General features: G+C 44.8%; 1 protein-coding gene across 1 annotated transcript in view; it reads left to right on the plus strand.

Annotated features, from left to right (window-relative positions):
- KCNK1 (potassium two pore domain channel subfamily K member 1) overlaps nt 1–16,763 on the plus strand; it is a 71,485-nt gene extending 54,722 nt beyond the window's left edge. The window contains exons 5-6 of the mRNA XM_060125525.1: nt 10,795–11,190; nt 15,779–16,763. Of these exons, the coding sequence (XP_059981508.1) occupies nt 10,795–11,190; nt 15,779–16,038 (656 nt within the window). The 3' untranslated portion in view covers nt 16,039–16,763. The remainder of the gene's footprint in view (nt 1–10,794; nt 11,191–15,778) is intronic.
- The last annotated feature ends 7,475 nt before the right edge of the window (nt 16,764–24,238 follow it).

Raw genomic sequence — 24,238 nt, forward strand, 5'->3', positions numbered from 1 at the left:
TGTGTGGCTAACCATAGGTTGTGTGGCTATGTAGTGCCTCTCTTCTTTGTAGAACATACCACCTAGTAGAGAACCTTTGTGGGAGGGGTCTCACCTACCTTTAATCATTGGAATTTCCTGGGGTCTACCCATAGGAACGTGGTTGTGGTGAATGGGGCCTTACTGGGCCGTTGACAGTGAAGGGAGTGAGAAGTTGAGAGGGAACCTTTGGATTTTTCTGTTGGAATGGGGGTCGTTAGTGTTGTCCCCAGCTACAGAGAGGCCACAAAGTCCTGTGTGTCAGATTGTCCCTGAGTGCTGTTGTTAGGTGTTTCGCTGTCACCAGGGACTGCTTTACCCATCAGTGTGGTAGAGGGGTGTTGAAGGATGGAGGGAAAATGAAAATGTGAGCAGATGACAGGAGAGAATACGGACGTCTTCTCACTAGCACGCCTAGTGGCCAGTCTGGAAGAGCGTACATATTGTCGAGAGAATTCAGGTAGTGTTTTCAGCATCCACAGAAGAGTTTACTTGCTCTGAACTTCCTGGGTACCAGCATCTGTGCATGGATGCTTTGGTGTCATCCTAATCACGCCTCCAAGAGGTAGGAGGTATTGTTCATATTTGACAGATGAGGAAATGAAGGCATAAAGTTTTCCAGGGTCACGCAGCTAGTCAGAAGCAAAGCCGAGATTCAAATTTAGGATGTCAGATTCCTCGGCCCGTTTCCCTAAGCACCACCTTTGGTTTACACGTGTGGTATTGCAAAGGACTTTTTTTTTTTTAAATTGATTTATTTTTATGCGGTACGTGGGCCTCTCACTGTTGTGGCCTCTCCCTTTGCGGAGCACAGGCTCCGGACGCGCAGGCTCAGCGGCCATGGCTCACGGGCCCAGCCGCTCCGCGGCATGTGGGATCTTCCCGGACCGGGGCGCGAAGCCGCGTCCCCTGCATCGGCAGGCGGACTCTCAACTACTGCGCCACCAGGGAAGCCTGCAAAGGACTTTTTTGTTTGCAGTTTCCTCCCTGTTTTCTCAATGTTCAAGAGCATCAGTGTCTTTAAGGTCCAATGGAAGAGAAAGAGAAAGTTTATTCCAGGAACCTCTGCCTTTCAAAGGTATAGAGACTTTTCCACCAAGGTGAAGTAGACACCTGTGTTTTCCTGCCAGAAAACCTTGGGACGTCACTGCTTTGAGTCTCTGTAAAGCGAGGGGTGGTTTGGTCCAGCAGGCATCCAGGGCTTCTCCACCCCTTTACACCAGACAAGAGTTTAGGACCACTACTAGCCTGGATTTAGGCTTGGGGCCAGACAGGAGCTATGCTGCTTATGTGCATGGCGGGGCTTGGAAATTCAAGGTCAAGTAAATGGTGTGTCTTCTTCTTGTCCTCCAGCACTTTTTCCTTTGCCTTTACCCTGTCTTCCACAGGGCAAGGTGTCTGCTGTTCCTAGGGGAAAATAAGTTGGAATTGTCTGCACAGCATCCATGCCCCGGGGGAAAATGCCTACCAGCATGAATTTTCAAACCCTGTTCTAAAAGTGCACGACTGGGAAGCCTTTACAGTCTAAGAACTTTAGACCTCAGGGAAGTAGTGGCTGCAGGATAATTATGTCAAACCCAAAGGCACACCTGAGGGAAGTGGCAGGTGGAGGAAATACAACGAGAAAGGCTTGTTTAAAATACTGGCGCTTTCGGAAGGACTAGACCCTTGTTCTGTTGCTTCCTTCAGTTTTTCTTCTCATTGTTTTCCTTTTGTCAGAAATTTCTAAGACGTGGTCAGGAATGGGTGAGAGAGGAAACGAAAAAGAAATCACAAAAAGACAGACTAGAATATGACGTGTGATTCCTCAGCCGCGCTGTTTTGCACAACAGTCAGGCTCTAGATCAGGATTCCAACTCTTTCGTCAGAGGTCCCGGGGTGGAAGGTAGGTCTGTGTGTGACAGACACACGGGGGGAGCGGGGGCCTGCACAGGTATGCTGACCCCTACACAAGGAGCGGGGACGGGGTGCTGCCACACGCACGGCAGCAGCAGCCGGGGTGAGAATGCCGGGCCCGTGGGTGTAGAGCATCCTCTGTAACAGGCTGTAACGTCTGCAAGAGGTTGGTGTGGAGGGCACTCATCAGGAGGGGGTATGAACCCTCTCATCCGTGTTCTCGTGGAATTGGGACCAGGTAGACCAGGGGTGACCTAAACATTTCTTCTGCAGTAGCTCAAAGGGGAACAGAGGTGGAAAGAAATACTGAGAGTAACCCCAAAGCAAAGGCAGCAGTGAACTAGAAACAGGGACTTCCCTGGTGGCACAGTGGATAATAAGACTGTGCGCTCCCAATGCAGGGGCCCGGGTTCTATCCCTGGTCAGGGAACTAGATCCCACATGCGTGCCACACCTAAGGAGCCCGTGTGCCGCACCTAAGGAGCCCGTGTGCCGCACCTAAGGAGCCCGCGAGCCGCACCTAAGGGGCCCGCGTGCCACACCTAAGGAGCCCGCGTGCCGCACCTAAGGAGCCCGCGTGCCACACCTAAGGGGCCCGTGTGCCGCACCTAAGGAGCCCGCGTGCCACACCTAAGGAGCCCGCGTGCCACACCTAAGGAGCCCGTGTGCCGCACCTAAGGAGCCCGCGTGCCGCACCTAAGGGGCCCGTGTGCCGCACCTAAGGGGCCCGCGTGCCACACCTAAGGAGCCCGCGTGCCACACCTAAGGAGCCCGCGTGCCGCACCTAAGGAGCCCGCGTGCCACACCTAAGGAGCCCGCGTGCCGCACCTAAGGAGCCCGTGTGCCGCACCTAAGGAGCCCGCGTGCCGCACCTAAGGAGCCCGCGTGCCGCACCTAAGGAGCCCGCGTGCCGCATCTAAGACCTGGCACAACCAAATAAATAAATATTTTAAAAACAAAACAAAACAAAAAAACCCCAGAAAAACAGTGAATTAGACTGGACCAAGCAGAAGTCTCAGGTCCAGGGGAAAATCAGGACAGGCCAGTGTGCTGCCTAGATAGCTGTCGATGAAAAAAAATCAATAAACAATCAATAATAAGAATAGAAAAGAGTGTTACCTGAGCCATCTGAGGACTATAGCCCGGGAGCCAGCTTCGCATATGACTCTGAGAAACTGCTCCAGAGAAGCATGGTTTTCGACACGGTTTTATATCTTGTCAGAACAAAGAACGTCAAACAAGTCAGGGATCCATTCCTTCAAGGTTTAAAAGAAACAGACCAGCACATGCACAGCGAGTCAGCACAGCCTTAGCACCTGCGAAGGCAGGCTTGTCATTAAAGGAATCCCAGCCTTGGTATCCCAGGAAGGGAGGCATTTAATCTTTGTGTTTCATGTGGACATTCTTTACTTCTGGTCAGTGTGCCCTTTTCTTTAAAAATTAAAGCAGATGTACAATGTAGATTTGACAGGCCACAAACAGGTTGGGTTTTTTTTAAGTTTATTTATTTATTTTATTTTATTTATTTTATTTTTGGCTGTGTTGAGTCTTCGTTACTGTGCACAGGCTTTCTCCAGTTGCAGCAAGCGGGGGCTACTCTTCGTTGCAGCGCGTGGGCTTCTCATTGCGGTGGCTTCTCTTGTTGCAGAGCACGAGCTCTAGGCTCGCGGGCTTCAGTAGTTGTGGCACACGGGCTCAGTAGCTGTGGCTCGTGGGCTCTAGAGCACAGGCTCAGTAGTTGTGGCGCACGAGCTTAGTTGCTCCGCATCATGTGGGATATTTTTGGATGAGGGCTCCAACCTGTGTCCCCTGCATCGGCAGGCGGATTCTTAACCACTGTGCCACCAGGGAAGCCCAAACAGGCTATTTTTAGTTAGCATAAAATTCAAGTTATCTCTTGTATTAGCCAGAACGACCTCCCTGAATCTCAATATGTGAACATTTCTTTTATCATAGCCTAGCTCTCACTCAGGGCCCCGGACCCTCAGGGCAGGGTGAGTTTCTGGGAGCTCCCAGCACAGGTTAGCCATGCCCTGTGGTCATTGCTTTAGGTCTGATCTGTCTCCGAGTATTCCGTGATTTGGGAACACACAGGGATTTCTCCAGCTTTTATCGCCCACGTAGTCAGCCATCATCGCTCCTTTGTTTTTCCCTGTTACCCCTCATCACAGCCCCTATGGCCTGATTTAAAAGATTGGTAAACACACGGTTCAAATCCTGCCTCTGCCACGAGCTTGCTCTTAGAACTTCGGTAAACGGTCTAATCTCAGTGTCTCTTTTTCTGTAAAATAGGGACTTGGCATGCTTATCTCAAAGAGCTGATGTGACGATTAAAGGAGATGAAACTTAAAAAGCAAATGCCTGGGTCATAACGTACCAAATGCTTTACATTCATTTTCTCTTCGGAACACTCTTCCCAGGTCTGCAGGGGAGACCAGAGTTAACAAGGACCAAATATGAGGGTTTTTTTTTTTTTGGCCGTACCACGCAGCACGTGGGATCTTAGTTCCCCGACCAGGGGTGGAACCCACGTCCCCTGCATTGGAGATGCGGAGTCGTAACCGCTGGACCGCCAGGGAGGTCCCGAGGATACTTTGAAGGTTCTAGGAATTTGAAGTATCATGAAGTGTCATTGTAATTACGTATTGACCTTATTCCCTGACTTTTTCTAAATGCTCTCAAGCTCATCTCCCCATTCCCATATCCACTACGCTGGATTCTTCCTGGTTTGGTTGCTAGAATAAGCTCAGGCTTGGCACTGCTTCTGGGCCAGCCCAACGGGCGTGCCTCCCTAGAGGTAGGCTCTGGTTTCGCTCTCCTTCTGTATGACGTGTCTTTTTATTGTGATGCTCTGGAATCTTGGGGCCTTGTTGATCCTGCAGGAACTGCCCCTCCCAGGCTTACCCAATCCCGAGATGGTAAAGGGCCCACCTGTGAGTGTGCTTTTCCTATCCAAACCAGCCAGTCCAGAGCCCTCACCCCAGCACCTCCTTTATCGGGCTGTCTCTCTGAGATACTCTCCCGCCGCCCTCATACCAGGGGACTACCCCAGGGCCGGGTACCAGACAACTAGGGCCAGCCCCTGCATGCCAGAGCCCCCTGAAATGACTCCAACTAGGCAGCCCTAAGCCTGTTTACCCTGCCTCGTCTGTTCCCTTCTGGGGGACCACAATACATGGGGCTGCGTGGAATCCTGGGAAAGCTATACTGAAAACAGGAACTAATCTGGTGATGATCTCATATTGGCTATTGGGTCACGTGCTACCCTCTTGCGCCTCTGGTAACCTAACAAGGGGATTAAGTGACAGTGCTCAGTAGGTGGCCACTTGAGCAAGCTGGTGCTGGGGAAGGTACAGAGAGATTAAGAGCTGATTCTCTTTCAGAGGGAACAGGTCTCTACCTGTCTCTACCACTGCGCCACCAGGGAAGCCCAAGTTTCCACAACTTTTATTTACGCCTCTGATAATTTCGATTGTATGAAGCAGGGCTTCGTAAGGTGATCTTGGCTTGTGAGGATAGGGAGAGGCTGGTGGGAGAAGACATTATAGGGATACATGTCTTAAAAATAGATTGAGGGGCTTCCCTGGTGGCGCAGTGGTTGAGAGTCCGCCTGCCGATGCAGGGGACGCGGGTTCGCGCCCCGGTCCGGGAAGATCCCACATGCCGCAGAGCGGCTGGGCCTGTGAGCCATGGCCACTGAGCCTGTGCGTCCCAAGCCTGTGCTCCGCAACGGGAGAGACCACGACAAGTTTTTTTGTGCTCCGCAAAAAAAAAAAAAAAAAAAAAAATAGATTGAAGAAGGTCTAAAAATATGAAAAAGGAAAAAGGGAAAGATCATTGTAATTTGAACTCTAGAGCTAAAAAACATCATTCAAGAGATTAAAAAATTAAAATAAACAGTGCGAGGGAAAAGAAAACATATAGAAATGAAACAGTTGGGATCACTTAGCACTAGATAGTATTCATAGGACTAGTGTAAGGGGTAAAATGAATGAACACATATTTTATTTTTTATTTATTTTAAAATTTTATTGGAGTCTAGTTGATTTACAATGTTGTATTAGTTTCAGGTGTACAACGAAAGTGATTCGTTTATATACATATACATATGTGCATTCTTTTTCAGATTCTTTTCTCACATGGGTTATCACAGAATATTGAGTAGAGTTCCCTGTGCTCTACAGTAGGTCCTTGTTGGTTATCTGTCTTATATACAGTAGTGTATGTATGTTAATCCTAAGCTCCTGATTTATTCCCCTCCCCACCACATTTCCTCTTTGGTAACCATAAGTTTGTTTTTGATATTCGTAAATAAGTTCATTTCTGTTTTGTAAATAAGTTCATTTGTAAGCACATGGTTTTAGAGTGACAGGAAATGAACCCTGAAAGTTGTTAATGCTTAGAAAAGAAAGCATTCATAATAGGAATCCCAAAGTTGGCCAGGTTGCTCGCTGAAAAATTTAAATTAGAAAATTAAATCTTTTTGATTGGATAATGTAGAACAAACGGTCAATAAGCAGGTAGCAAACGGTGAAAAACTACATGTTGAAGCAGAATCATCAGAAAGAAAACAGTAGCAGAACAGCCATGCATGCGGTATACTATTCATGATAGAAATAAACTAAAACTGTGTTTTTCTGGAAATCTATGTATATGGAGCTAAATGCTTTGAAAAATTTCAGGAACTATTGGCTACAGCCTCATAACAGTCACCTCTGGAGACCTGGAGTTGAAGAGGAGGTGGGTGGTCAAGGGACCTTTTCATCAGTATTCTGTGAAGTTTTCCAATGAAAATGTACTTTCCATATTGAAGAATGAATCATTTTTTTACAACATACAGTTTTGATGGAAACTTTCAGCTGATGTTTATGTGAGCCTCTTTGGAATATAACTCATCCTCTGGGCCACAGGGCATCCTATCACATTTGACTGGTGCCTCTGCAGTTGTGTATTTATTTGTAGGCAAGGATTCCAGATGGAGTGTGCATACATTGTACCATGTTATATTAAATAATATGAATAAATGAGAGGTTGGTTTGTTTTTTTTTTTTGGCCGTGCCACATGTCTTGTGGGATTTTAGTTCCCCAACCAGGGATTGAACCCAGACCCTCAGCAGTGAGAGCTCGGACTGCTAACCACTGGACTACCAGGGAATTCCCAAGAGTATTTTTTTATATGGGCAGGGTCACCACAAGAGGTAGTGGTGAGCGGCACTTCTCTCAAAAGCATCAGGTACATGTGAAGAAATTGCACGTTTGTGACTTGCTGTGATGGACGGAATAGGAGCCCACAGAGGTTCTCTTGGATCTCATTCAGGAGGATGTAAATACAAGAAAAACTAGAAGGCCCGTGTCCAGCATGGCGTGGCTCCAAATTGGATGTTAGCTAGCCTCGTGTCAGGGCTGTTTAGTTAGAGTGACAGATGGGGAAGCCAGATTTCTTGGAAGACTGTCATCGGTGTGATGCGCCCCCTACGCCCTCACCCGCATGATACATGTCCTCCTACCTGCCCTACAGGTGCAGAATCAGAACAGAAAACCCAGCAATCGTGGGATAGGAGGCTACTCTATAAGAACATTTGTACATCCTAGTTTCGTCTCTGGATCCTAAGTTTTTGCTTTTTAAATATACATATATATTATATTATTATATTATATTATATTATTTATTTATTTATGTTTGGCTGCGTTGGGTCTTTGTTGCTGTGCGCGGACTTTCTCTAGTTGCAGCGAGCGGGGGCTACTCTTTGTTGTGGTGCGTGGTCTTCTCATTGCGGCGGCTTCTCTTGTTGCGGAGCATGGGCTCTAGGCGCGTGGGCTCAGTAGTGTGGCTCGCGGGCTCAGTAGTTGTGGCACGCAGGCTTCAGTAGTTGTGGCATGCAGGCTCAGTAGTTGTGGCTCACGGGCTCTAGAGCGCAGGTTCAGTAGTTGTGGCGCATGGGCTTTGTTGTTCCACGGCATGTGGGATCTTCCTGGACCAGGAATTGAACCCGTGTGCCCTGCATTGGCAGGCGGATTCTTAACCACTGCGCCACCAGGGACATCCCTGGATCCTAAGTTTTTGAAGTTCGTTTTTCCAGTAGACTTTGCCGTGCTCAATCTTTTGGGCCCCAAAATTATATGCATAGCCTTAGAAAAATTTAAGGAACACCAAATAAGTAAAGTATTAGCATTCTGCTAAATCCTTCCTAGTTTGTAAAGGATGTTAATGTGGTTCTGAGATAAAAATATGAGCTTTGCTTTGCGATTTATCTGGGGAGTCAGTTGACTGAACTTGAGTAAATTATTCACTGCTTCATTATAATTCACTAGGACTGAAGGTTTCTGTCTGGTGCATTCAGCTGTCCATTGCAAAAGAATTGCTGTGTACTCAGTAAAGCACTGAAAGTGTAGAGACTGCAGATGAGATATAAATTTTACAGTGTACTTTCCACTAACAAAAATTATTTATGCAAACATCAGAAGGAGAAACTGGCTTTCAAGAGGCATCTACACTTTAGTGATTTTTAATCTCTTAGTGGGAACACATTACTGACCGAAAAAAAAAAAAAAGCATTACTGCAGACAGCCATCCTAGAGTCTTGTAATGATTATCTCTATGGCTTGGAGATAACATTTTAGTACATGGAAGTTTAGTTAAGATTCTAATAAAGAGAGCTATTATCATTGGAGAGTAAAAACTGTAGCCTAAAGTATTTTAAAACTAGAAATTAATTTTTTTTTCTACTAGTACTGAAATCATGTAGTTTATTGGAACAGATGCTACAGAAGAGGTGGGCTATGTGAAATAGGTGTGTTACACTTTTAGTGAAGATACTTCATAGCAATGCTACCAAACAGTAATAAAATCATGGCTTCAAGACTTTTACGTAGTCTAACAAATTCAGCTAATCTTATGTTTTCTCTACACAATTCCTGCCAAAGTCAATCCATCCCTTACAGTCTCTGCTTGCTCCCCTGTTGTCTCCTGATACTTTTGGTCAGAGGCTCATTACCAAATTTGTGAATCACTTTCCAGTCGGTTTTGTTGTGTTAAATAAGATTGCATTATCAGATTCTGTTTCCAGATCTCTGACCATTAAAAAATCCTTCCTCCTTAATGCCTGGCATGGCTCTGATTGGCCCCTGTCTTCTGTGATACGGGCTGCTTTACTTATAAAGTCTGATTCCTCTGTAATATGTTTTTTCCTCAAAAGTGAAGCATTCACATTTCTGCTGCTTCCTTTTTTTGCATGAACAGAATTCGACAGGCTTTCTCCATCCTTCATGTTACCCTCTGGAAACCCTAACTGACTCATCTCCCTCTTTAACCATGCCCGGAATCAGCTGAAGCATTCCAGGAGCAGCCAGGTGTGCGAGGACCAGATGGGTTCAGGACCCGATGCTCAGCACGGTGGTTCTCAATCCTCTGAGCGTCTGAGCTCTGGCATCTCTTTACAGAAAATGCACGGGTGTGGAGATATGTTCGAGTGGATACAATTTCAGTAGATTGCTGGGGCTCCCTATTCGTTCATAACCTTCTGGGATAAACCACCTTGACTGTCGTAATGAGGCCAGGCACAGGAGTAACCGGGGCAGCTTCTTGGTGGCCACATAGACCTGGGCCGCCCCCCGTACCCCCGGAAACTGGTATAAAGCAGAGAATCCGGAGATCTGAAGCTGAAGGTTTCTCAGAGTTATTTCTAAGCAGGATATACTTTAGAAATCAGATTTTGAAGACACTTTTCAATAATAACCCCATGAGTGAGGGTTTTTTTTTTCAGAAGCTGATTTCACCCCAGAAAATGCATTTAGTTGGCTTTTTCCTGGACAGACTTGTTCAGACATGGGCATCCTTTCAGGATGAAGGGATTGTGAGATTTATTTTTTATTTTTTTCCGGTATGCGGGCCTCTCACTGTTGTGGCCTCTCCCGTTGCGGAGCACAGGCTCCGGACGCGCAGGCTCAGCTGCCATGCCTCGCGGGCCCAGCCGCTCCGTGACATGTGGGATCTTCCCAGACCGGGGCACGAATCCATGTCCCCCGCATCGGCAGATGGACTCTCAACCACTGCACCACCAGGGAAGCCCCAGGGCTTGTGAGATTTTAAAAACAGTCCGTTGGCTTCTCTCTTGCAGGTGTTTGTCAGATGAAGTCTCTTGACTAGCTTGATTTGGGAATGACTGAAACCTAGTGGAAAATCAGAGACATAGGTTTTGACCACTGACCCTAACGGGTGGGGGTTTTTTATGTCTGTTTTGTGGACTATATGGCATCTTGGAACCTACAGAAATGACAAGGCGGAAAAAATGTTAACAGTTTGTGGATGTGCGGTTTAACCAGATCATCGAACAAAGTATTTGAAAAGAAGCACTCAGCCCTGTGACCCGGTGTGCTTTCATCTTCGTTTATCTTCCTGTTTCTTGATGTCTGTATCCTCACTGAGTCTTCCCCCATCTTCCCACTGTACCATCATCTGCCTGGTTCTGGTGTTTTGGAGCAAGCCTGTACTGGCTTTGGATCCTAATGAGGCTCCTGGGGAGGGTTGGGGGGAGCGGAGTGGGGAGGGGTACACCCTCCTGGCAGAAAGGCATCCTATCATGCATTTTCCCTGATGGCCTAAGACGACGAAGTGTTAGCTCACAGAGCTTCTGTTTCAGCCTAACAATGACCTCAGCGCCAGGCTTGGATGCGTGGGGAAGAGCCGGGTGGATCTGACCCAGAGGGATGGACTTCCCAAATGTACGGCATCCGCTGCTGAATCTTACTGCAGTAACAGGATACAGCCTTTGAAGGACCAACGTAAATTTCGTCTGGTTCATCTCCTGGGTGGGAGGGGAGGACGGCTAGATGGCAAGCGTGTGTTATTTATAAGGTGTTTTCCGCCTCTTCCCCTTTCAGGTTATGGCCACACTGTGCCCCTGTCCGACGGGGGCAAGGCCTTCTGCATCATCTACTCGGTCATCGGCATCCCTTTCACCCTCCTGTTCCTGACAGCAGTGGTCCAGCGTGTCACCATCCATGTCACCCGCAGGCCAGTCCTCTACTTCCACGTCCGCTGGGGCTTCTCCAAGCAGGCGGTGGCCATCGTGCACGCTGTCCTTCTCGGCGTGATCACTGTGTCCTGCTTCTTCTTCATCCCGGCCGCGGTGTTCTCCCTCCTAGAGGATGACTGGAACTTCCTGGAATCCTTTTACTTCTGCTTCATCTCCCTGAGCACCATTGGCCTCGGGGATTATGTTCCCGGAGAGGGCTATAATCAAAAATTCAGGGAGCTCTACAAGATTGGGATCACGTGTGAGTATTGGGGTTCACGGACTCTGCCCCCGCCGGGGCTCTGTTGGCGGTTCCAAGCTCCACTCACCCACTCGTGGAGAGCCGCTCATCAGAGCCCTGACTGCTTCCATGGATACGTTTTCCATTTTGCCACCTTCCCATAACTTTCATTTCATCATGATTCCTTCCAAAATGCTTTAAGCAAAAGCCTTATTACTGAGAATTATTGTTTCCCAGGCACCTTAAAAGTACCCATCAATTTCTTACTAGTAATGTAAGAGACACTATAAATGACAGCACAAGAATGCACCACACAGAATAACTTGATAATCAACTTTTTTTGTTGTTTTTTCTCGGTACGCGGGCCTCTCACTGTTGCGGCCACTCCTGTTGCGGAGCACAGGCTCCGGACGCGCAGGCCCAGCGGCCACGGCCCACGGGCCCAGCCGCTCCGCGGCATGTGGGATCCTCCCAGACCGGGGCACGAACCCGTGTCCCTCGCATCGGCAGGCGGACTCCCAACCACTGCGCCACCAGGGAAGCCCGATAATCAACTTTTGATTTAAAAAAGTTGCTCTACTTTATTAACTATTTTAAGCTCAAGAAAACCAGGACTAGGATGTAGCCTGTTAACAATCCATCATGTTCTTTCATTTACCAGGAAAATCGTAAACCAGTTGCTTATCTCATTTGTCCATCTGGTTCTTTTTTGAAGAAGTTAGACCATGTTTGCCGCTTTCAGAATTTTATATGTGGAAAATAGGCATAAAATTCAGATGGCCAGTGACTTATAACTTAAACAATATTTGAAAAATTCAATATAATGTCATGGAAAACTTAGAAATCCATTGGCAAGAAACTATTTATTTTTGTGTGTCTGTTTCCTGTCTGTTCACAATGTGTAGAATTACATCATACTGTATGTACAGTTTTGTTTTTGAATTTAATTGAATTTAATATTTTTATCCAGCAGGTTCTCATTGGTTCTCTATTTTATACATATTAGTGTATATATGTCAATCCCAGTCTCCCAGTTCATCTCACCACCACCATCCCCTGTACATATAGTTTTCATTTCTGCCTTCTCAGGAATTTTTCAAGACTCAGCTCATGCCATGTCTTCTAGGAAATCACAGTACATACTCAGGCAGCCAGATGTTCTGGCCTGGCCCTATCCTGTAGTCTTAACATGACAGAAGGATTAGTTGAACTGTATGTATTTTCGCTTTTCTATGAAACCATGCTCACTCAGGACAAAGGCTTCACTAATAAACACCCAGTGCTTTCAGCAGTGCCTGGCTACCATACAAGTTCCATAAATATTTACCAAATGGTTACAGGAATGATTGCACATTTCCTCTAGTTACCATATTTATCTTTAATATCCACATAATATTTTATTGGGTGCCTATACCATCATCTAGTCCTGCTTCGATCAAATATTTGTTTGTTTGTTTATTTATTTATTATTTTTAAAATAAATTTATTTATTTATTTTTGGCTGTGTTGGGTCTTCGTTGCTGCGCGTGGGCTCTCTCTAGTTGCGGTGAGCGGGGGCTACTGTTCGTTGCGGTGCACGGGCTTCTCATTGCGGTGGCTTCTCTTGTTGCGGAGCACGGGCTCTAGGCACACAGGCTTCAGTAGTTGTGACACGCGGGCTCAGTAGTTGTGGCTTGCGGGCTCTAGAGCTCAGGCTCAGTAGTTGTGGTGCACCGGCTTAGTTGCTCTGCGGCATGTGGGATCTTCCCGGGCCTGGGCTCGAACCCGTGTCCCTTGCATTGGCAGGCAGATTCTTAACCACTGTGCCACCAGGGAAGCCCTCCATCAAATATTTAGATTGCTTCCAGTTGGGGGGCATTATAAATAATACTGCAGTAAATACTTTTGTATGTTTACATGTTTTTCTACTTTGTTATCTTTCCAGGAAGTGGGCTGGCTGACCCAGAGTGAACATGCCCTTTGGTGACTCATAGATCATGTTGACTCAGTGCTTTCCAAATGGCCTTATGAGTTTACAGTACCACCAGAATTACCTAATGCAAGACTTTCTTGTCTTGCATTAGGGTAAAATGTGTACCTCCTTCTCTGAATTTAATTTTTTCATGACTTAAGAGATGTTGAATTCGTTTCTGTAATTAATTATGGTGGCTAGCTCTACTTTTCTCTTGTGCTAATTGTTTGCTCATAAATTTTGCCCAACGGTTTAATGTCCTCAATGTTTCATGTAGTACTCAATCCTTACAGAACGTTTTAAGGCTTGTTTCCATGTGAATTGTAGTTTTCTTAGGCTCTCTGAGTAGTGCGTGTGCCAGGCGGAGCAAAGGAACGTTCCAAAGGTATATTAGTTTGTGGATAGGCTAAAGTCCCGCAGCTTTTGTCTGAAACATCATGGCTATTTTTGTCAGCCCTCAAGAGTTCGACTACATAATGGATAAAGGAAAAGGAGGAGATTAGCCATTAGTCTACTAACAATGTCATTGCTATTTCTAAAATATGCTATCTTATTACCAAACCCTAATAACCAAATTCTAAAGATACTAGAAAACTGTCACTTTGCATTCTTGACGTAATCAGCCTCCTTGTTCCAATTATGCTACCGATTCTGACTTCCCTGGTTCATTTATTTTCTGAAAATAGTCCTCAAACGTTTTACCATTTGGGGTCATGAAACTGGGATTTTTGTTACTCTTTGAGTTTTCATTTTCGTGTTTTTGTTCCTTTCCCTGATGAAACACATTTTTTTTTTCCGAAAACCGATTTTAAATGCCTTGGAATTGACTTAAAATTACTGTTTTCCTATCACGGATTCCAAGGAATAGCACTTTACCTGAAGCAACAGGTTATCTTTCATTTTGGAGTAAGAAACGTAGTATTTGAGGAATGGTCCGTGTGCCCCAGAAATGACTGGTCACATAATGGAAAGCTTAGTCTGCTAGCGGGGCCCCAGTGAAAGTGTAAATAACCACACCCAAAGACCTTGTAAGTATCCACATCTGTTCCTTTTTTTTTTTTTTTTAATATTTATTTAGTCATTTGGTCACACTCGGTCTTAGTTGCAGCAAGCGGGCTCCTTAGTTGCAGCAAGCGGGCTCCTTAGTTGTGGCAATCGAACTGTTGGTTGCGGCATGTGGGATTTAGTTCCCTCACCAGGGACTGAACCCGGGCCCCCTGCATTGGGAGCGTGGCGTTTTTTTAACCACTGCACCACCAGGGAAGTCCCTCCACGTCCATTCTTAAGGGAATTTTCATCTAGCTTAAACTGTAATTTCTACTGCTAAAAGCATTGAGTGCTGAAAAGGGTGGCAAGCTTTGTGCCAAGCACTCCTGATAATACGTCAGAAACTCTTCCGAAATGTCACTGGCTTTTTGAGAAGCACTGATTATACGGTGGAGGGGAGGTTGCCCTTGGGCGAGTACTGTGTGTTATCTCTCTTTAACAATGCCTTATCAGCCCCAACTTCTTTTTTTCCCAGAATCACACCATGTGATTCTGAATCATCCAGGGTTGTAGAAGGTTAAGTCATTCTTTTTTAAAATTTATTTATTTTATTGAAGTATAGTTGATTTACAGTGTTGTGTTAATTTCTGCTGTATAGCAAAGTGAGTCAGCTATACAGATATACATTCTTTTTCATATTCTTTTCCATTATGGTTTAACACAGGATGTTGACTATAGTTCCCTGTGCTGTACAGTAGGACCTTGTTGTTTATCCATCTTATATATAATAGTTTGCATCTGCTAACCCCAAACTCCTAATCCATCCCTCCCCCTTGGCAACCAGAAGTCTTTCCTCTGTGTCTGAGTCTGTCTCTGTTTCATTGATAAGTTTATTTGTGTCATATTTTAGATTCCACATATAAGTGCATCATATGGTATTTGCCTTTCTCTTTCTGACTTACTTCACTTAGTTTGATAACCTCTGGGTCTATCCTTGTCGCTGCAAATGGCATTATTTCATTCTTTTTTATAGCTGAGTAGTATTCCATTGTATATATGTACCACATCTTTATCCATTCACCTGTCGATGGACACTTAGGTTACTTCCATGTCTTGGCTATTGTAAATAGTTCTGCTATAAACGTTGGGGTGCATGCATCTTTTCAAATTAGAGTTTTCTCTGGATATATATGCCCAGAAGTGGGATAGCCGGATCATATGGTAGCTCTATTTTTAGTTTTTTGAGGAACCTCCATACTGTTTTCCATAGTGGCTGTACCAAATCTACATTCCCACCAACAGTGTAAGAGGGTCCCTTTTCTCCACACCCTCTCCAGCATTTGTTATCTGTAGATTTTTCAATCATGGCCATCTGACTGGTGTGAGGTGATACCACACTGGAGTGTTGACTTGCATTTCTCTAATAATTAGCGATATTGAGCATCTTTTCATGTGCTTGTTGGCCATCTGTATGCCTTCTCTGGAGAAACGTCTATTTAGGTCTAGGAGGTTAAGTCATTCTCCATTTTTCTCTGGGTCGTCCCTCTTTGACCTGTGGAATTCAACACATCCCTAGAAATTATAGAAGTGGCAATGGATTTATTCATCAGCAGATAGGTTGCGTCTTGCGTGGCTTGATCGCACTGAGACGCTGTCATTTCTCTCACACAGGTTACCTGCTTCTTGGTCTTATTGCCATGTTGGTGGTTCTGGAAACCTTCTGTGAGCTCCACGAGCTGAAGAAGTTCAGAAAAATGTTCTATGTGAAGAAAGACAAGGAGGAGGATCAAGTGCACATCATAGAGCACGACCAGATGTCCTTCTCCTCCATCACGGACCAAGCGGCCAGCGTGAAGGAGGACCAGAAGCAGGATGAGCCTTTTGTGCCCCCCCAGTCACCGGCCTTTGCCGACGGTGCCGCGAACCAGTAGGCTTAGGGCTTTGCCGCGCCGTCCCAGAGCGCAGGCTCCGGGCAGTGGGCGGAGGCTTCACTTTGCTCATTTTGATGAGTATGTAAAAGCCAAGGTGACATTTTAACAAATATCTACTGTCTGCAAGATTTTTTGCATAATGGAGCAAAGGAAGCTTTTTCTCTGGAGGACTGTCTTAAATCCGAGAAAATGGGGTCTGTACCCGTCATTCATATGTGACAAAATTATCTCGACTTTACTAATAGGTGAACAACACTTGAAGCAGGGTGCCTCTGTGGAGAGAAGCAGATTTTATACTTTTCGTTGGGGACTTTGGGATTTGCATTTAAATCATTTAGCTGATGGTTAAATGGCAACATTTATATTTAAAAGCAAAAAAGAAAAGCATAGAGATGTGTCTTACAAATAAGTTTATGTGTACTGGTTTGCATGTGCCCATCTAAAATCATTATTTTTGTAGACTCTAAGTTAAACCTACTATTTATAATGACTAGATAACCATTAACTGTGTACATATAAAGTATAAATATGTTTATATCCTGTACATACGGTTTAGGTCACCGGATCCCAGCACACTTCTTAACCCAAGACTGTAGAGATTTTCCCTTTTGATTTCTCTTTATACTGAAGAATCAAAAGTTGCTGCAATAAAATAAGGGGAATAACACACTTAAGAATGAATTACTTTAGTATTCTGCTACAATAAATGTTTCTACCCTCTCGCAGTAGTATGGTCTCAAATGTCTAAAATGTTTGTAAGCATTTCTCTGGAGGTGAACAAGTAACAAAGAATATGATTTTGTAAAGAAAAAAAAAAGAAAGAAAAGAAGAAAAAGTTAAGATATTTTGTTTTGAAAGTGAATTATGATTTGCTCTCACCTAGTACTAAAGCACAGAACCGGAACACAGACGCTCCAAACGAACAGATTCTGTCAAATGAGTCCGAGAGTTTTTTAATTTATAAGTTGAATAAATAAAAATGTTAGTTGGTTGCAGTCGTATGCTTCAATATATCAAGAAAAGTTTTCCTCCACGTAGATAATAGGTATGCACTCTTTGGTAGCAACCATAAAGGCAACATTTAAATGCCGTACACAGGACGCTATTAGGAATTTTAGAAGAGAAAATTAGACCCTGTGTGATGACGCATGCTCAGTGACCCACTAGCCAAGTCCCAATCTCCCGTGCCCAGTCGATGATGCTTGACATGTTGGTAAAAGTCAGCATCCTGCTGGGGAGCCAGCTGAGCAGAGTGTCCTCTCCTTGGGGCTCCCACGGAAGCCTCTTCACCTCCTTCACTGTGTGCCCTGGGCACACCGTTACCAGCTCTGTCCTGCTCGCTGCTGTTAGCCTTCAAACATTGTATGCCCTGACTTAGAACAGGGCCCTTCTTTATTGTATAAAATCCCATCTCGTCTGAGAGTGGCAAAACCATGAGAAGGAATGACATCCACTCTGTAGCCCCAGTGCCTCGCTCCATAGCTCCTGTAATGGGGAACCGTCCTCGGCGGATCCTTTCCAGGGTTTAATTCCAAACGTGTCCTCCTGTCCCTCCGTTCTGGGTTATCCTGCCCCGTAAGCACATTTTTGTCTGCGTTCCAGGCTGATTGTGTCTCCATGGTGGGAGACGGCTCACCCTGGGTCGGTAATTGAGTAAAGGGCTGGACTAGAGACCCCTAGGAGGATACATGCTTCCTGGACAGGACTGGGTTTGGAAAGTTCATGGTGATCACAGTTCTTGGCATGGTGCTAAGATGCTGAAGAATATAAATTGGAGAAAAGGTGGATTATACCTGCGGAGTGTCATTGCATTTTATTCAATGCAGGAAACAATGATATGCCACCGCTGCTCGACTCTAATGTGAGAGGGGAGTGCAAAATACAAAAAACGAGGAAGAGCCTGAAGGGAAAATTCTGAATCAGGATGTCATTCATAAGCATTTGTACGAACCACAAAGGCAACATTTAAATGCTGTACATAGGACGCCATTAGGAATCTTAGAAGAGAACGTAATACTTCGCTTGCAAAGCTTTTGTGACTCTGCAGAGAATACCCTTAACTAAATGCTAAACCTTAATACCCTTCACATTGTTTTTGTTCTTTTTCATAGGAAGGATGAGGTTCAAAAATTGGAGCAGGTTTTGCCTCCCTGTCAGAAATGAAATGTAAGGGAGAGTGTCTTCTCCAGACTTTCTTTTTGTCACTGGCCAAGGGACAGATGCTGCCCTGGAGTCCTGAGGAAGGGGGAGCTGTGTCAGCCAGAGAACAGAGGCAGGGTCCCCTGGGGGCGGGATGAGGAAGTGAGAGGCTGGGCCAGAACTGTCATTGGAACCCTCTAGTTGGAGGTGAGCAAGTGTGAAGTTGAAGTCAAAGTGAACACTAAAGAAGAGGATTCTGGGGTAAAAAGAAAAAGAGGATTTGGAGAGAGCAGAGTATAAGCTGAAGGCTGGAAGTCCTGGGCAGGAGTCTTCTAGGCTGAGTTCTTAAGAATCCCACAGAACACCCGCAGGATAGAGAATCAGCGGAAAGCATTGTCCTTCATTGTGCGTGAATTTAAAGTCAGGCGTGTCCAGTAGGTATGTTGATTTTGGAGCAGGAGATATACTCAACGAACGGTAGCTCAGAGTAAGAATTAGCCTCCCCCAAATCAAAGGGACTACAGACCAAGGCATTGGAGCCGTCTCCCAAAGAATCTTAAAAAGAAACCCATGGGACAGATAAAGTTTGCCCCAAATAACTCCATTTATGAGTGGCTTCAGCAAAAAATGTTTAGGAATGTCTGGAAAACAGTCAGTCACGCTCATACTTCCTACAGACCAGCCTTACGTGCCTTTTAGGAAATGAATAAGGAGATATTGCAAATCTTGAGATGTTACGGTAACTGAAATGGTCAATGCAAAATGTTTTTAACCCTTTAAAATTATCAGTAGCACGCTGGCTTCTTACTAAAAGCAGCTAATATTTGCTCCAGAAAAGAGTTCATTTTAAATTGACACAAGCATGCATTGGAGGGCGATCATGGGATTATCTATCTCTCACGCAGAATTCAGTGAGCAGAATTTCCCAATTGCGTGGCATAGTGCATCCATTTGGTGATTTGCTGTTAAATCTTCCATGCTGAGGAGAGCTGTGATGAATCCCGATATCCTCAATTCAGCAAGGCAGTCAGTCCTTTTGGGATGTAGTTTCAGAAATGCACACATGGTCAACCAGATCCTGGGCAAAATGAGAAATAACCCTTCCTTAGAAAGCTGAAGTTGAAATAATACAGTATTTACCATTTACTTTATTCAACTGTGCCCAGTAAGATTTCAGATATGTGTCTTTAATACATTTAAAGTTTTCCATGTACTGATGTATTATTTTCCAAGAGTTTTACTTTATGAAAATGTGGTACATCCAAGCTTTCTGTATGAGGCAAAACATGAGATTGTTTGCTGAAGACAATATTCCAAACATCTCACTTATCTAATAATGTGCTGTCAGATAACCTCAGCTTTCTTTTTTTTTTTTGCGGTACGGGGGCCTCTCACCGTTGTGGTCTCTCCCGCCTCGGAGCACAGGCTCCGGACGCGCAGGCTCAGCGGCCATGGCTCACGGGCCCAGCCGCTCCGTGGCATGTGGGATCTTCCCGGACCGCGGCACGAACCCATGTCCCCTGCATCAGCAGGCGGACTCTCAACCACTGCGCCACCGGGAAGCCCCAACCTCAGCTTTCTAAAGTGCAATAATGAACCCAGAAGTAAATAAAAATGATTTTAAGTATTTTTCCCAGCCTGACAGCCAAGTACGTTTAATAAATAAGCCCCCTCTTGGCTTCCCTCAGAGCTTATACTTACTTTGCACACAGGTCTCAAAAAATTACTGCTCTGATTTCCCAACCCACAGAAAATAAACGCGCGTGCTGCTTCCCAACAGTTCCTAGGCTTTCCATGTTATAATTTTTGGTGGCAGAGTACAAAAAAAAAAAATTGTCTCAAGACGCAAGTTGGAAGTAATGACCGTGTAGTTGCTTGGGCAGCTTTAAATGAGCAGTTTCTCTGTTCCGGTAGAAGCATCCGCGGTGCCTGCACCATCCCCTTGGCCTCCTGTGCTCCGCATCGGGGAAGAAGAGTTTACTTCCTGACCCCTCTAGTGTACTCGGGAGGAAAATCGTGAGATGCTCCAGGAACGCAACAACTCTGTTATTCACAGCAAGTTGGATCCATTCTAAGCCAAACGGCAGGACATGCTCAGGTCGATATGATTGTAAAAGTATAAATTTGTGGCAAAAATGGACTTTCCACGTGGATAAAAATTTGCTTGGCCGCTTGTGTGTGGTTTGTGGATCTGAGTGTATTGCCACCCCGGCTGAGAACCTTGTGTTAACCACTGGTAAGTCCACCAAGGAGAGCAGGCTTCTGGGAGCCTGACATGAGGGACAGACCCAGATGAAGAAGAAAAGACCTGCCCTCTGAAACCTTCACAGGCTGAGGCAAATAGTTCCCGGGATGGCACGGTATTTTTATTGATGTTATTTCAGTTACACAATTTTCATAACAATGTTAAACTCTGTTTGATATGCTCTGTTTAAGGAGATAAAAGAAAATGTATTTCCATACAAAATGATTAGAATTCGTTTTTAAGAGCCTTGCTTTTGAAGTGATCATTTCCACTGTCTAGGAAATGCCCTTAGACTAAGCATCTCACTTTCCAACAGGAGGTACCGTGGTAACGAATGTATAGCCTCGCTGCCATTGACATGTGAAGATGAGACCACTGCTTACATCTTCTGTAAATAAATTATGTATCTATATTATTTATTTTTAGTTGAAGAAACTGAGTTTTGAGAGTTTTTATATATAATTATATGTACATCTATCATATAACTCAGCACTTAATTTCCATTTCTTAGCAGTGGCTAGAAACCCAGAGCCCATCAGCCATGAGGTATTTAACCTTCTGATGAAGGTTAAATAGATGCTCAAAGACATCAGCATAATTTACCTGAAACTCCTGCGTTACTTTGTTCGTGCTCTGTGTAAACACTGTTCCCTCAAATTGCTGCATTCTTGGGAAAAGTGTCCTTTTATTCATGTGCTCGTTGCATAATGAACGCTTTCCTCTGTGCAGGTGTTCCCAACTTGGCACATGGTGTAATGACTGCAGTTTAGGACAGTGTGACCTTAAAACTGGGACTAAGCTTATTTCCAGCCATTAAGCAGTGACCAAGCTAGATTTTAAGGGTCACTGTAATTATTTTTTTTTATTGGAGTATAGTCGATTTACAATGTTGTGTTAATTTCTGCTGTACAGCAAAGTGATTCAGTTGTACACATTCTTTTTCATATTCTTTTCGATTATGGTTTATCACAGGATATTGAATATAGTTCTCTGTGCTGTACAGTAGGACCTTGTTATTTATCCACTCTATATATAATAGTTTGCATCTGCTCATCCCAAACTCCCAATCCTTCCCTCCCCCACCCCCTTCCCTTTGGCAACCACAAGTCTGTTCTCTCTGTCTGTGAATCTGTTTCGGTTTCATAGATGAGTTCATTTGTGTCCTATTTTAGATTCCACATATAAGTGATATCGTATGCTATTTGTCTTTCTCTGTCTGACTTACTTCACTTAGCATGATAATCTCTAGGTCCATCCATGTTGCTACAAATGGCATTATTTCGTTCTTTTTTATGGCTGAGTAATAGTCCATTGTATATATGTACCACGTCTTCTTTCTTTCTTTTTTTTTTTTTTTTGCGGTACGCGGGCCTCTCACTGTTGTGGCCTCTCCCGTTGCGGAGCACAGACTCCAGATGCGCAGGCTAAGCGGCCATGGCTCACGGGCCCAGCCGCTCCGCGCCATGTGGGATCTTCCCGGACCGGGGCACGAACCCACGTCCCCTAGCATCGGCAGGCGGACTCTCAACCACTGCGCCACCAGGGAAGCCCAGCCCTCTGTCAGCTTTTAAAACCACATCGTTTCCTTTCTAGAGCAAGAACTTGGAGTGGCTGTGGCATCTGCCAAAGGGTGTTTGATAAGGTCAGCCTGTAACCTCCACTCCTCGTGCTTCTGGAGACCTGGGGGCTAATCCTGGACGCTGTGAGCCCACTTTGTTGGCCAACGGAGGGGACTCCAAACACTGCCTGGTCACTGCAGATTATTTCTGCAGCTCAGAGATGTAGAAATGGGGCTGTCAGACCACCTTCCCTTAACTCTGCTCCTGACTCAAGCCAAAGGGGCCTAAAGTGGGGGGCAAATCTCATCAAAATTATCAAAACCCAGAGAGGCCTTTTAGGACCAATGGGCAGACAAAGCCTGGGTGGAAGATATGCTTGTGCTGTGGATATAAGTAAGCTGAAAGGTTAGATGTAAGGGAGACGCTAAAGGCAGTCGGAGGGCTTTGAGATGCTGAATCGCTCCCCTCGTGACCTGTCCTCAGTGTTGGCTTCTGATTAAATAGAGCATTAACCGTAAGTTGGATTTCTTCAACATGGATGGAATCCATTTAGCAGCTCGGCTTCCTCAAAACCTTTGATGTGACTTTCTCTCCTCAAATTTAGGCTGTCTCACCACCTACTGAGAAGGTCTGACACTTTCACAATGACAAGAGTGACTTAATTCAAAATGAGGCAGAATCCTAAGACAATGTGAATTCTTGGCAGGCTCCACGGGGGCCTTGGGCAATCAGTCTCACTATTTAAGTTTCATTTCCCCCATTGCCAGCTTTGCCTTCCCTTCTCCACCTTTTTTTTTTTAATTGAAATATGTTTGACATATAACATTGTGTAAGTTTAAGGTGTGCAATGCGTTGATCTGATACATTTATAGGTTGCAATTTGATTGCAATTGTAGCGATAGTTGGAACTTCTATCACATCACATAATTATCATTTCTTTTTTTGTGGTGGGAATAATTAAGATCTAGCCTCTTCGTATATCCAGACAAAACTATAATTCAAAAAGATACATGCAACCCTATGTTCATAGCAGCACTATTTACAATAGCCAAGACATGGAAGCAACCTAAATGTCCATTGACAGAGGAATGGATAAAGAAGATGTGGTACATATATGCAATGGAATATTACTCAGCCATAAAAAGAATGAAATAATGCCATTTGCAGCAACATGGTTGGACCTAGAGATGATCACACTAAGTGAAGTAAATCAGAAAGAGAAAGACAAATACCATATGACATCACTTATATGTGGAATCTAAAATAGAACACAAATGAACTGATCTACAAAACAGACCTCACAGACATAGAGAACAGACCTGTGGTTGCCAAGGGGGTGGGGGGACGGGGAAGGAAGGAGTGGGAGTTTGGGATTAGCAGATGCTAGTATATATAGGATGGATAAACGACAAGGTCCTATTGTAGAGCACAGAGAACTATATTCAATATCCTGTGATAAACCATAATGGAAAAGAATATGTAAAAGAAAATATATATACATATATATATGAATCACTTTGCTGTACAGCAGAAATTAACACAACATTGTAAATCAACTATACTTCAATAAAATTAAAAATAAAAAAGATCTAGCCTCTTGGCAAGTCAAAGTAATTAGAATTCTGCATCTTGAAAGATGGAGTAGAGGTACTTTCCCTACTCCTCCCGTTAATTCAACCCTGCACATTATGTGTAAGATAAACACGAGAAGAGTGAAAAGTGGAACCATGAAACCCTACCAGCTATGGAACTCAGGGTCCAAGAAAGACACACCACAGAAAAAACTCGTCCCACCACATTCATGGCAGCAAAGACAGAGTGGGGAGCATAGACTTCTACCCTCGCTAGGCTATAACAAGGCACCCCAATGCCCCGACTCAGGTGGTGTCAGAAAAAGCCAAGCAGGGGCTATGGACTGTCCGTCAAACAGAGATAAGCCTCCACTTGTGCCCACTCACCCCGCCATACACACAGCATCAGCAGAACTAAGACACATCAGTTCTTCGGTGTGGGGAAAAAACTCTCCGTGGGCATTTTCATATCCATACACAGAGCCTTCTGAGCAAAGCTTACTGGCAACCTGGGTTAAAGGATGATGGAATGGCAGACATGCTTTGGAACTGAGATCCTGTTTATTGCTGTGGAGGAATTTGAAGTCTTATCTCATCTGGAGATATTTGCTTACATACAAAAGAGTGAAAAAAAAAAAAGCAGGGCGGGGGCAACTTCCTCTCCCTAGAGAGTATCTGTTTACAAT

This window comes from Lagenorhynchus albirostris, chromosome 16 (assembly GCF_949774975.1).
Source record: "Lagenorhynchus albirostris chromosome 16, mLagAlb1.1, whole genome shotgun sequence".
Lineage (NCBI taxonomy): Eukaryota > Metazoa > Chordata > Mammalia > Artiodactyla > Delphinidae > Lagenorhynchus > Lagenorhynchus albirostris.